The sequence below is a fragment of the Tachyglossus aculeatus genome, chromosome 10 (genome assembly GCF_015852505.1).
Source record: "Tachyglossus aculeatus isolate mTacAcu1 chromosome 10, mTacAcu1.pri, whole genome shotgun sequence".
NCBI lineage: Eukaryota > Metazoa > Chordata > Mammalia > Monotremata > Tachyglossidae > Tachyglossus > Tachyglossus aculeatus.
In genome coordinates, this window is record NC_052075.1 from 46,594,670 (window position 1) to 46,607,571 (window position 12,902).

The window sequence follows — 12,902 nt, forward strand, 5'->3', positions numbered from 1 at the left end:
TGGGCTGGGGAAGGGAGATGAAAGCTACATTCCAAAAAGGCCAGACAAAGCATGAGCAACCAGGATGGCAGTTAACAATCCTGCACTGGCCCCTGGAGGTTGGACAAGTTGACTCACGAGGCCTTGTAATGTCTTACTGTGGGTTTTAAGGCAGAGATTAATTTAGTCCTTTAAAGAGATCAAAGGCTGGAAATTGAATTGCATGCCAGGCATGAATAAGAAATATCAAATATCTAAAACAAGCGTGTAAGAAACAAGAGCCTTTACTAGTTGCTTTTGAAATTTCTCATTTTTACTGCATTTCTTCCCCCCCCCAACCCCCGCAAAGAAAACAAAGGTGAGAGTGTTGTACATGGAATGCTCATTTTTAACTGGATTAGAGGAACACACTCTGTTTTACCTCGGATTTTGAATGTTGCCACACCTTTGTTTTCCTTTCAAAAATCTGATGCTGGAAAATAACAGATTGCTCCCTTTAAATTCTAAAGAGCCCGCACATTTCAATAGACACTTTAGAGCCTGCCACTGTAATTAGTTAATTAGCATGCTGTAACAATGTTGAAACTGTAGGCCTCTGCGGATTTGTTAGGACTCTGTATTTGTACTGCAGTGGAACAGGCTGGTGAGACTGGAAGGAGGGAGAGAATGAGAATACATAATAGGTTGCAGTGGGATTATATATCATCTATCCCCACCAGTGAAGAGGTAAGACCTATAACTCAAGCGAGAATGAAGCTATGATGGGTTGTAAAGGTCTTACCCTTCACTCGTGTGAATAAATGTGTCTTTCCGCTCCACCACATTTTTGTGTTTGACTTTCGCAGCGTTTTCATTTAATGCTGTCAATAATACAGGGGGAAAATAACCATTAGGAGAGGAAAAAAGCCTGTTAACATGATCCATTTTCTGCACCTCAAACCTCAAGCGAACTGTACAGAGTCCACTTGTCACCTCCTCTTATGAAAATGAGAAACAGAAGCTTTGAAGGCACGTGTTTTTACGGATTCTGAGGAAATGCTCTGGACATTTTCCCATTTTATTGATTTGCACCCTGAATAGTATTAGAAAAAACCATCATTCAGGGTTTTAATGTGAAAGCTGGCAATTTTTTTTGGAGGGGGGTGTAGAATGAGAGAGTGAATGAATGATCTTTTCACAGTGCCATGTTTCTCACAATTGGGATGAAAATTTTAGTACGGCTGAAGGTTGAAAGGGTTGATACCCACCACATTTCGTGGACCTTCTGCCTGCAAAGGTTCGGTGTTCAAATCCAGCAGAGTTGGGAGGAAGGCCTAAGGCCAGACCATCCAGCTTCCCTACAGGGTGGACAAGATGTAGTGGAGATGGATCCTCCTGTGAAGGGTGATTAAAGAAATAATAGCATATCAAGTCAGGTGACCATGTAATAAAAATGGCCTTAGCAAGGAGATGCATGATTTGGTGATGTAACGAAGGTTCTTAACATGGTGAGAATTCTGAGGCACAGCTACTGCTCCCCTAGTTTTGCAAGTTTTATGCGTTTGTGGACATGGCTACGGCCGTGGTGGTAAACACTGGCTTTGAGGATAGAGGCCTAGAAGTGGGCCACCTACATACTATTCTGCCGAACTTAAGTGAATTTCGACTTGTTAGGTAGGATCACTGTCAGGGATAGTGGCTAGCTGAATGCATGAATCCGGGGCTGTAGGTGAGGAAATAAGATGTCTTGAAAATGCCAACTTGTACTTCCCAAGCGCTTAGTACAGTGCTCTGCACACAGTAAGTGCTCAATAAATGCGACTGAATGAATGAATGAATGAAAATGGGAAGTTTCCAAGTTGGCTCCTCTGTCCAGTTTAGAGAGGGCTCCGGTGGAGTCTGAGCGTTGCTTTGAGGCCAGAGGAGATGGGAAGCAGTAGTAGGAATCTCGGCCGCAACTGGAGAGTTCTGCCAGGCTGTGGGGGGCACGGAGCTGGTAGGCTGAGTTCCTCGGGGGCTGGGGAGGCCTCACAGTGCTCCTTAGCTCCTCCATTTCAGTGGCAGACTCCCCCTCAGACCATCCCAGGCCGGGTGTCTCTTCAACTGTTGCCTGTCTCCCCTGGCTCCAGGGAATCACTGCCTCTTTCAGCTCGCTGTCATCCATCGCTCCAACTCAAGCCTCTGTTTCTACCACTGGCACCCCCCTCTCCTGGTCTGAGGCTGTTCTGGAGCAGCTTCTGGAGACACGGGTGGCGTAAGGGTGGTGGTTGCCATGTTTCAAATGCTAGAAGCGTTCTGTCAGATCCCTCAGCCTACTCGGCTAATACAGGGCTTCACAGGTTGCCCCAGCCGTGCCCCACTCCTATCCCCAGAGAAAATCCCCAAAACCCTGTTTTGGGGAGAACGCAAGAGTCCTGAAACTCTGGAGAAGGATTGTCAGTTTGAAGGATTTTGCCACCTTACAAGATGACCATTTCAAATACCTGTCATCCTGGAAATAATGATGGCATTTGTTAAGCACTTACTATGTGCAAAGCACTGTTCTAAGCGCCGGGGAGGTTACAAGGTGATCAGGTTGTCCCACGGATGGCTCACAGTTTTAATCCCCATTTTACAGATGAGAGAACTGAGGCACAGAGAAGTTAAGTGCCGTGCCCAAAGTCACACAGCTGACAGTTGGCGGAGCCAGGATTTGAACCCATGACCTCTGACTCCAAAGCCCGGGCTCTTTCCACTGAGCCATGCTGCTTCTCCCATGGAAAGTGATCCATCTTTTGTTTCCCCCCCTGTGGTATTTAAGCACTTACTATGTGCCAAGCACTGTACTAAGCACTGGGATAGATATCAGCTAATCAGGTTGGACACAGTCCATGTCCCATATGGGACTCACAGTCTTAATCCCCATTTTACAGATGAGATAACTGAAGCACTGAGAAGTGAGGTGACTTTTCCAAGGTTACACAGCAGCAACTGGCAGAGCCAGGATTAGAACCCAGGTCCTTCTGACTCATTCATTCATTCACTCAGTCGTATTTCTTGTACATATTTACTATTCCTTGTACATATTTACTATACTATTTATTTTGTTAATGATGTGCATCTAGCTTTACTTCTGTTTATTCTGATGACTTGACGCCTATCCACAGTTTTGTTGTCTGTCTCCCCCTTCTAGACTGTGAGCACATTGTTGGGTAGGGACTGTCTCTATATGTTGCCATCTTGTACTTCTCAAGCACTTAGTACAGTGCTCTGCACACAATAAATACGATGGAATGAATTAATGAATGAATTTATTGAGCACTTACTGTGTGCAGAGCACTGTACAAAGCGCATGGGACTCCCATGCCCATGCTCCATCCACTAGGCCTTGCTGCTTCTCCATCTGTAGCTAAAGCCCAATGATGGCGCTTAGTACAGTGCTCTGCACACAATAAGCGCTCAATAAATACGATTGAAAGAATGGTGGACTGCTGGGCGGCCACCCTCAAGGTTGACCCTTCTGATCAGGACTGACTCAATACCCTGTGGGGAATCTGGGACTGAAAGAATGATCCAAGGACAAACCGTGAGGGTCTAAGTTTCTATTGCAATGAGTTTCTTCATCTTGCCAGACAGAGATGTTTTTCGAAAAATGTCTCTCCTCCCCAGCGCACAATGCAAGCTATTCTGAATTAGGTGTTTTCTGATGACTGTGTGACTGCAGCGACTGGAGTCCAGCAGCCTTGGAGTCCATTTGAGACATGTGCAGGCATGAATTCCAAACAGGAATTTTCATATATCTTGGAAATCAGGAGCCAAGGCCGATACTGACGTGACTAATCTTCAGGGATTCACACCTCTGTCTTATTTCATTAGCCCAAATGGATTTACTTGCTCTAGCCTGGGCTTGTCTGAATTTTTCTTTCTTTATTTTTCAACTACTATTATTTGACATTGGTTACCATGTAACAGGCAAGAGAAAAAAAAAAGAAATCACAGAATGAGCATGATCTTGTCTAATTAGCTCATTCAAGCGCTTAGTACAGTGCTCTGCGCACAGTAAGTGCTCAGTGAATACAATTGAATGAATTCACTCTTTTTTTTTTGCCTTTTTCAAAATGGAATTTAAGTGGTATAAGCCAGACGCTGTAATAAGTGCTGGGGTAGATACAAGATCGTAAGGTCAGATGCAGTTCCTATCTCATTTAGGGCTTACGGTCTTAATTCCCATTTTACGGATTAAGTAACTGAGGGACGGAGAAAGGAGATGGCTTGCCCAAGGTCACACAGCAGGCAAGTGGCAGAGTAGGGATTAGAACCCAGATCCTTCTGACTTCCAGGTTCATGCTGTATCCACTAGGTCACCCTGCTTCTCTAGCTTCTGCTTTGTGGTAGTTTAAGTATTTCTGGGTGAAGGATTAGATTGAAGCATCATAATACTGTACCAAAGAAAATCAAAGAAGACCAGCAGTTGATACGAAATGGTGGTTCATCTGTCACAACCATTTTCACCTTCTCAGCTGCTCTCCTGTCTTCCCTCACTTGGCCAGAGGTCCCCTGGTCTATTTCCATCCACTTGGCAAGGAGAACGGGATGTGCAAAAGAGTACAGTGCCCGTTTCCTGATGCTCTTACCTAATCCCTAAAGCTAAAAGACCTTGATCCTTTCAAAATGGATTAGCCACAGTCCACTGTGGCTAACAGGGACAGTTTAAAGGGAATCAGTGCTGCCAAAGATCTTGCTAACATCCAAGCTTTGCCAGGAGTTCACCCCACTCTTTACTTCCTCTTATTTTGCATTGAAGGATTTTACAGGACTATCGGTAACCGACTTCTACCTAGTAAAGTACCTAGGACGTTGGGTTACCCCAGCCGTGCCAATTGGCATTAGTCCATAGCCACAAAGGAATTAGATTGTGTGGGTTCTGTGAGCTTCCCCATTGGGAATACATCACTTACCTGAATGGGGAAGTGCCCCAAAATGATTGTCTAAAACGGGTTTGCTTCACAGTCCCAAAACAGACTCATAGGAGGATCAGTTTGATGGGTTTTAACCTTGTGGCGGGATGACCGATAATAAAACAAACAGATACTGAGGAACTGACCATTGCATCGTGGGACTTCAGGGTAGTAAGCGCTTAATAAATGCCATCATCATCATCATTATTATTATCTGATGCTGTTAGCAGCTGCTCAGGCACACCAGCATTTATGAACTCATTAACACTTTAGCTGACATGGTGGCCCCGTGCAAGAGCCAAGTACCCCATCAGACCCCTGACAGCCCAAGGAGACAGATGTTGGATACACCTTTTTTTTTTTACAGGGTCTCCTTTCAGAGTGACATCTTTCAAGTGTCAGGTAATAATAATAATAATAATGATAAATGGTATTTATTAAGCACTTACTATGTGCCGAGCACTGTTCTAAGCGCTGGGATAGTTACAAGGTTATCAGGTTGTCCCACGTGGGGCTCACAGTCTTAATCCCCATTTTACTGATGCTGTAACTGAGGCACAGAGAAGTTAAGTGACTTGCCCAAAGTCACACAGCTGACAAGTGGCGGAGCCGGGTATTCACTGAGACAGTCTCAGGGCACCCCACTCTGTCCAGAAACATATGAGTAACCAATTAATGATTCTGCACCTGCCTAAAACAAAGTGTTTTGCTACCATCATCAGTGTGCATGCCCCATCCTGCTGAATTCTGGTGAAGAGAAAAAATTCTATAAACATCTGGGCAGACTAAAAAACTGACAAGCTGATGATCATGGGAGATTTTTAGCATGTGAATAAGTAGCAATGTGATGAGGAACATAGAATCTGGTGTCAGAATACACTTCTGTTATACTGGAAAACTCTTCCAACTCAGTATAGGCTACAAACATCCTTGAAAAACATTCAGCGAGTCATCCAGGAACTGCTGTATGGTGATGGGACTCACACTTGCAAGACGTGAGATGATTTTGAGTCACTTCACAGATTCATCACAGCACTGTGGACTGACATTAAACCTGAAGAAAATTGAAATTATGCATCAGCCTATACTCAGGAAGTCTTTCACATAACCAAATAGTTTCCACAGCAATTCAGAGCTTTATGTTCTTATGTAATTCTACTATCTAGACAGTACTTGACTCGATATATGAATTGACAAAAAAATAAAGAAAACAATAAAAAAGCAAGCATATTTTTTAGTCAATCAACAGTATTTTTTTGCGAATCTACTGTGTGCACAGCACTGTACTAAGCACTTGGGAGTGCATTGAGATCAGTAGACCTGATCCCTACCTTCAAGGAGTTTACAATCTAGCAGGTGAGACTGACAGTGAACTAATTTACAGATAAGAGGAAGGAACAGAGTATATAAATTGGGTCCATAAGCATTATAGGGGGTTGTGAGAACTAAGTGCTGAAACGTCAGTTTGGGGGTGTAATTGATATAGCTATTAATCGGGAAAGGCCTCCTAGAGGAGATGTGATTTCAGAAGGGCTTGAAAATGGGGAGAGTAGTAGTCTGTTGAATAATAATAATAATGATAATTATGGTATTTGTTAAGTGCTTACTATGTGCCAAGCACTGTTCTAAGTGGTGGGATAGATACAAGGTAATCAAGTTGGACACAGCCCCTGTCCCACCTGGGGCTCACAGTCTCAATCCCCATTTTGCAGATGAAGTAACTGAGGCACAGAGAAGTGAAGTGACTTGCCCAAGATCACACAGCAGACAAGCGGCAGAGCTGGGATTTGAACCCATGACCTTTGAATCCCAAGTCCGTGCTCTTCCCACTAGGCCATGCTGCTTCATGAGTACAAAATGGGAGGGGATAGCAGGAAAATGGGAGGGCGTGAGTTGATTCATGAAGTCAACAGTGGGAGAGATGAGAACAAAAGAAGCAGCATGACCTGATGGAAAGAACGTGGGCCTGGGAATCAGAGGACCTGGCTTCTGATCCCTGCTCTGCCAATTGCTTGCTGTGTGACCTTGGGCAAGTCACTTCACTTCTCTGTGCCTGTTCTCCTGTTCTCCCTCCTACTTAGACTGTGAGCCCTATTCAGGATAGGGACTGTGTCCAACCTAATTAACTTGTATCTACCCCAGCACTTAGAACAGCATTGGATATTTACTACGTGCTCAACAAATACCATTAAAACAAAACAAGGGGCAGTGAATATCTTGAAAAGAATAAAGAGGGTGAGCTGGGTGTGGCGGGAAAAGAGAGTGGTTAGAAAGGAGGCAGAGAAGTGAATGTCTTGAAAGGACTGGTGAGTTTCTGCTTGATGTAGGGAGGGTTGGGCAACCGTTGCAGGCTTTTGGAGGGTGGGGAGATGTGCTGAATAATGTTTTATAAAATGGGGTGGGTACCAGAGTGAAGTGTGGACTGGAGTAGGGGAGAGAATGGAGCCCAGGAGATCAAGGCTGACACAGTAGTCGAGCGGGATGTGATAAAAAAACCTGAACAGCACACTCAAGGACTTGGACAGGAATGAAAGCAGGGAACTGGGCTGCTGCCTGGAGGGTGCAGTGGGGTAGAGCCATTTGGTTGTTTTTTTTTCCAGCCTGTTTTTTTTCTGCAGTGGGCTTGCTGCAGAAAGCAACAGAGCAGCCTGGAGCCGGGCAATCAGGAGAAGGGTTACCACCCAGGAGCAGGGATGGGGGAAGATTGACGACAGCAGCAAATGCTTTAATTAGCAAATGTGTCAGCCTATCAAAGGAAAATCTAATTTGACATAGTAATAACATCTGTGATATTGGTTCTGCTTTTACTACGTGCCAACTGCTAAACTAAATGCTGGGGTTGGTCTAAGATAATCAGGTTGGATGCACTCTCCGTCCCCTCCAGGGCTCACCATATAAATAGGAGGGAGAACAGGTATTTAATCCCCATTTTGCAGATAAGGAAACTGAGGCACAGAGAGGTTCAGAGACTTGCCCGAGGTCACACAGCAGTGGCAGAGCTAGAATTAGAACCCTGGTCCTCAGACTTCCAGGCATTTATTAAGCGCTTACTATGTGCAAAGCACTGTTCTAAGAGCTGGGGAGGTTACAAGGTGATCAGGTTGTCACGTGGGGGGCTCACAGTCTTCATCCCCATTTTGCAGATGAGGTAACTGAGGCCCAGAGAAGTTAAGTAACTTGCCCAAAGTCACACAGCAGACAAGTGGCGAAACCGGGATTAGAACCCATGACCTCTGACTCCCAAGCCCATGCTTTTTCCACGGAGCCATGCTGCTTCTCTAGTAGTAATAGTATGTATTAAGTCCTTATGGGGTACTGAGGGCTAGAAGAGAATGCACAGTTGGGAATTACATATATTTCCTATCCCTTGGCAGGCTCCCAATCTAACAAGATTTTATTCAACTCTGCCAGTCCCGGAGCCAGCAGGGTGATTGTCAGCTTAATTTGATGGTTCCCAACTGTTAAGAGGTTGTTGATATCCATCCCAAGCGTCTAAGCCTTGCTTCTGCTAAAACTTTAAGGATGTTCATTTTGTAAGGGAGAGGTTTCCTGTACAGAGGGGAGACCCAACCTGAGAGAATCTGATATAATAATAATAGTAATAATAATAATAATGGCATTTATTAAGCACTTACTATGTTCAAAGCACTGTTCTAAGGGCTGGGGAGGTTTCAAGGCGATCAGGTTGTCCCGCGTGGGGCTCACAGTCTTAATCCCCATTTTACAGATGAGGTAACTGAGCACCAGAGAAGTTAAGTGACATGCCCAAAGTCACACAGCTGACAAGTGGTGGAGCCGGGATTTGAACCCCTGACCTCTGACTCCAAAGTCTGTGCTCTTTCCATTGAGCCACGCTGCTTCCCCATGATATGTGAGGTCAATTCAGATTCTCTACTTGGGTAAGAGAGCACGTCACTCTGCAAGGCAAGGCTAGCCAACAGAGCCTTCGGAAACAAACCCAACCCTTCAGGTGGCTAGAGGACAAACCGCAGGCATGACTTTGTTTCCTCTACCATTTAGCTCAAGTGGGACAAATTTATGGGTTAATAAATTACTACATGTCTGCTGTGTGACCTTGGGCAAGTCACTTAACTTCTCGGAGCCTCAGTTACCTTATCTGTAAAATGGGGATGATGACTGTGAGCCTCACGGGGGACAACCTTGTATCCCCTCAGTGCTTAGAACAGCGCTTTGCACATAGTAAGCGCTTAACAAATGCATTTTAAAAAATTAATCGAATTTGAGCGTTTACTATGTGCAGATCTCTGTACTAAGCAAGCGCTGGGGAGAGTACAGTCCAACAGAATTAACAGAAGTGTTCCCTCACCGTAACGAGCTTACAGTCTTGAAAGGGGAGACAGAAATTAATATGAATAAGTATTTAAAGCTGTGTACACCATTTAATGATACCGGCAAGGCTTTGTTTTCCTTCCTCCTACTGACAGAGTAGCATGGGCTAACTCTGGGTTTTCTGCCTTCTCTTCATTTAGTGGGTCTTCGCTGGACATACCGTTTTCACCTCTCTGGATGGCGGGCCCCAACACTCCCTCCTCTGATGGCTTCAGCATTGGACAAGCAGGTGTCAGCGGGGTTGGGAGTGGAGTGCATCGTCCACAAAGTTTGATCCCCTTTTCAAGCCATACTTTTTCAACCCTGCAAGGTGACCTTTCTTGCTGTTAATTTCACTGGTAGTGTTTATAAATGTTTTTTTTTTAGGGGGCAAGGGGCGTTGGAGGGGGGCTTGCCAGTTGAGGGAATTACCTAGAACAGTTTAAAAAAAAACTGTATCTCTGGAGACTGATGAAGGGTTAGAGAATTGTGGGCCCGATCCTGCCAAAGGCAAGGGAAGAAATGCCAAAATGTTTGGCGGGGCAATCTGTGTGGGTGCTCCTGTCCTCTCCTCCCATCCACCCTGGCTTCTTAGGAAAGAGGGTTTTTTCCAAGCCTGCTCGTCAGGTTTAGTAAGGCCTCACCCCTAAACCCCTCTGGAGACTCAAAACGATTGCCATTTAGTCACTGCAAAGCTGGATTTGGGAGCAATTGAGCTTGACTCTGTTCATCCCACCTCCTACCCCTCTCTCTCGTCATCCACTTCGCTCCCCGTCAGCCACCTGCCCAGTCCTGCCCTCCTGCAATCACGGGACACTACCAATTCCCACCTTTCTAATCAAATCATCCCCTCAAGTACTGTCTCTGTAACACCCCCACATATATGATATATGATAAATACTTAACGTGTGCCAAGCACTGTGCTGAGTGCCGGGAGGTTGGATTCAGTCCATGTCCCACACAGGGAACACAAAGAATTTAAGTGACTTACTCAAGATCACCCTACAGGAATGTGGTAGAGCCGAGATTAGAATCCAGGTTGTCTGACCTGGGCCTACTTTCCACTAGGCCTGCTGCTTCTCATCCCCTCTCACCTTTCCAGTGGTGCCCCAGGTCCCTAAAAGATTCTCACGCTCCCCCTCTACTGTCCTTTTATCCCACCAGCCTGCAGTTCCTTAACTGACAATTCCCCAAGACCCTTGAATCACTAACTGCCGCCCAACCCCCACCTCCGGAAGACCTCACCGTCCCTTGAAGCCTCTTCTATTAATTCTTTCTACAGATTTCCTGATATTTGCATCTCATTGCTTCCCCTTACCACCCCACCAACCCCCAAATATTGTGTCCACTTCGCTCCTTACCTTGACTTGCATTCCCCAATTTCCCCCTCCCCTTGCATGTCTGCTTGAGAAGCAGTGTGGCCTAGTGGAAAAAGCACAGGCCTGGGAATCAAAGGACCTTTTTTTAAATATGATATTTATTAAGCGCTTACTATATGCCAGGCCCCGCTCTCAGGATTGCACCTGGAGAGTTTCCAGTACTCTACCAGTGTCAGCTATGGGAGGAAGAGTCAAGTAGAGGCACACCCATTCCATTCCTAGCTTGGGCAGTGGCTAGCAATCTGCTACAAGTCAAAACTCACCTCTGCTGGGCAGCCGCAGCATGAGAGAGAGAGTCGAGGGTGGAGACTCAGGTTTACTGCGTGGATGAAGGCAATGGTAAACCACTTCCGTATTTTTACCAAGAAAAGTCTATGGATACACTGCCATGAGGTGGGTTGTTCTGGGAGCGATGTGTCCACAGAGTCACTATGGATCTGAGACGACTCGATAGCATAAGAGAAGACAACATGCCAGGCACTGTCTAAAGTACTCAGTGGAAAGAGCCTGGGCTTTGGAGTCAGAGGTCAGGGGTTCAAATCCTGGCTCCGCCACTCATCAGCTATGTGACTTTGGGCAAGTCACTTCACTTCTCTGGGCCTCAGTTACCTCATCTGGAAAATGGGGATTAAGACTGTGAGCCCCCTGTGGGACAACCTGATCACCTTGTAACCTCCCCAGTGCTTAGAACAGTGCTTTGCACATAGTAAGCGCTTAGTAAATGCGATTATTATTATTATTATTACTGGGGTAGATGCAAGCTAATCAGGTTGGGCACAGTCCATGTCCTACATGGGGCTGTCAGTATTATTCCCATTTGACAGGTGAGGTAACTGAGCCACAGAGAAATGAAGTGACCTGCCCAAGGTCACACAGCCGTCCAGTGGCATAGTCAGGATCAGAACCCAGGTCCTTCTGACTCCGAGGCCCGGGCTGTATCCACTAGGCCAAAATCCTGGTTCCCCAACTTGTCTGCTTTAGGAACTTAGGCAAATCACTTAACTTCTCTGTGCCTCCGTTTCCTCAAGGGGATTAAGACTGTAAACCCTATGTGGGACAGGAACTGTGTCCAACCCAATTATCTCATATCTACCCAAGTACTTAGTACAGTAACTGGCACATAGCCCTTAACAAATACGATTATTATTATGGTTGCTTCTATCCATCTCTGTTCACCCCCTCCCCCATCCCTGTCCAGTTAAAAGTCACAGGAAAGCCTACTCACCTGCTATAAAGACATCAGAATCCATTGTTTCATGAACAGACCCATCCTTTGATCCCCCCAGGAAGGCATTCACCATGTATTTCTTGACCCAGCTCATTTGCCACTTTGTTGGCAGTTGGTTTTGGTTGAGTATAGCAATCTGTAAACCCCCTGAAACCTTACCCTCTTATTTGCTTCCATCCTTACAGGCAAAGCTTCCAGTGACATCAGTAGAAAAGTGAAACAAGCTCTATCACCTGCATTACCTGACAAGAGGCTTAATATGATGAAAAGCAACATATCCAGACCCTCCCAGAGCATCGTCCGACCAGGGTCCAACACCAAACCAGTCCTTCCTCCCATCCCTCAGGGGCAGAAGGCAGGCGGTTCTTGATGCTGGCTTCCTATGGAGCAACTCCCTCAATCGGGGCTAGACTGACTCCCTAAAGCCAACTACTACTTCTGGCTTTATCTTGTCCAGCCCAAAGCCCACCCGGCAATGCTCCACGTGCCTTTAATCCTCCCAATCCGTTTCTTCAAAACTCTGCATTGCGCTGGTGTGTTCAAATGGAACGTGATGTATTTTTAGCTTTTTTAAAGTATCATTTCAGATTTTCCCACAGTTATAAATGAGTTTCCCGGATGCCTCTTCTTTTGAAATGTCAGAGAGCAGCAATCCCTCAAGATCCATGCAGTGATCTATCTGTGAATGTTTTGTGTGCGTGTGTCTGTGTACAAACTGGGTGGGGTATTGCAGGTTTTGTCGTGTCCCTTTGAAACAGTGGAGGATGGTCTTTAGAGTCTGAAGGGAAGGGAGAATGATATATAATTTGTGGCCAACGCTGTCCATTAACTTCTGAAGAGAGTGGGAACTGTGTTTGCGCATAACCGATACTACTGTGAATTTCTTCAAGTTTTTAAAAATTAACTCTCTTAAGTTGTCCAAAATTTGTTCTAGCACAAGAAAGGAGGGATAAGATGTGACTTTATTCCACCTGGTGTTAGTCGTCAGCCAGAAACACAGCTGGTGACGAGGTCTTTCTAAGGCTAACTCCAGTCTGGTCCCTTCCAGATAGGGATGGGCTTCCCCAGGGG

At 45.6% G+C, this 12,902-nt stretch overlaps 1 protein-coding gene across 4 annotated transcripts in view; it reads left to right on the forward strand.

Moving 5' to 3' along the window:
• Positions 1 to 12,450, forward strand: part of LRGUK (leucine rich repeats and guanylate kinase domain containing) — a 101,570-nt gene extending 89,120 nt beyond the window's left edge. For all 4 annotated transcript variants that reach the window (XM_038752204.1, XM_038752206.1, XM_038752207.1 and 1 more), the window contains 2 exons: positions 9,386 to 9,555; positions 12,017 to 12,450. In XM_038752204.1, the coding sequence (XP_038608132.1) occupies positions 9,386 to 9,555; positions 12,017 to 12,201 (355 nt within the window). In that variant the 3' untranslated portion in view covers positions 12,202 to 12,450. The remainder of the gene's footprint in view (positions 1 to 9,385; positions 9,556 to 12,016) is intronic.
• Positions 12,451 to 12,902: the final 452 nt, after the last annotated feature.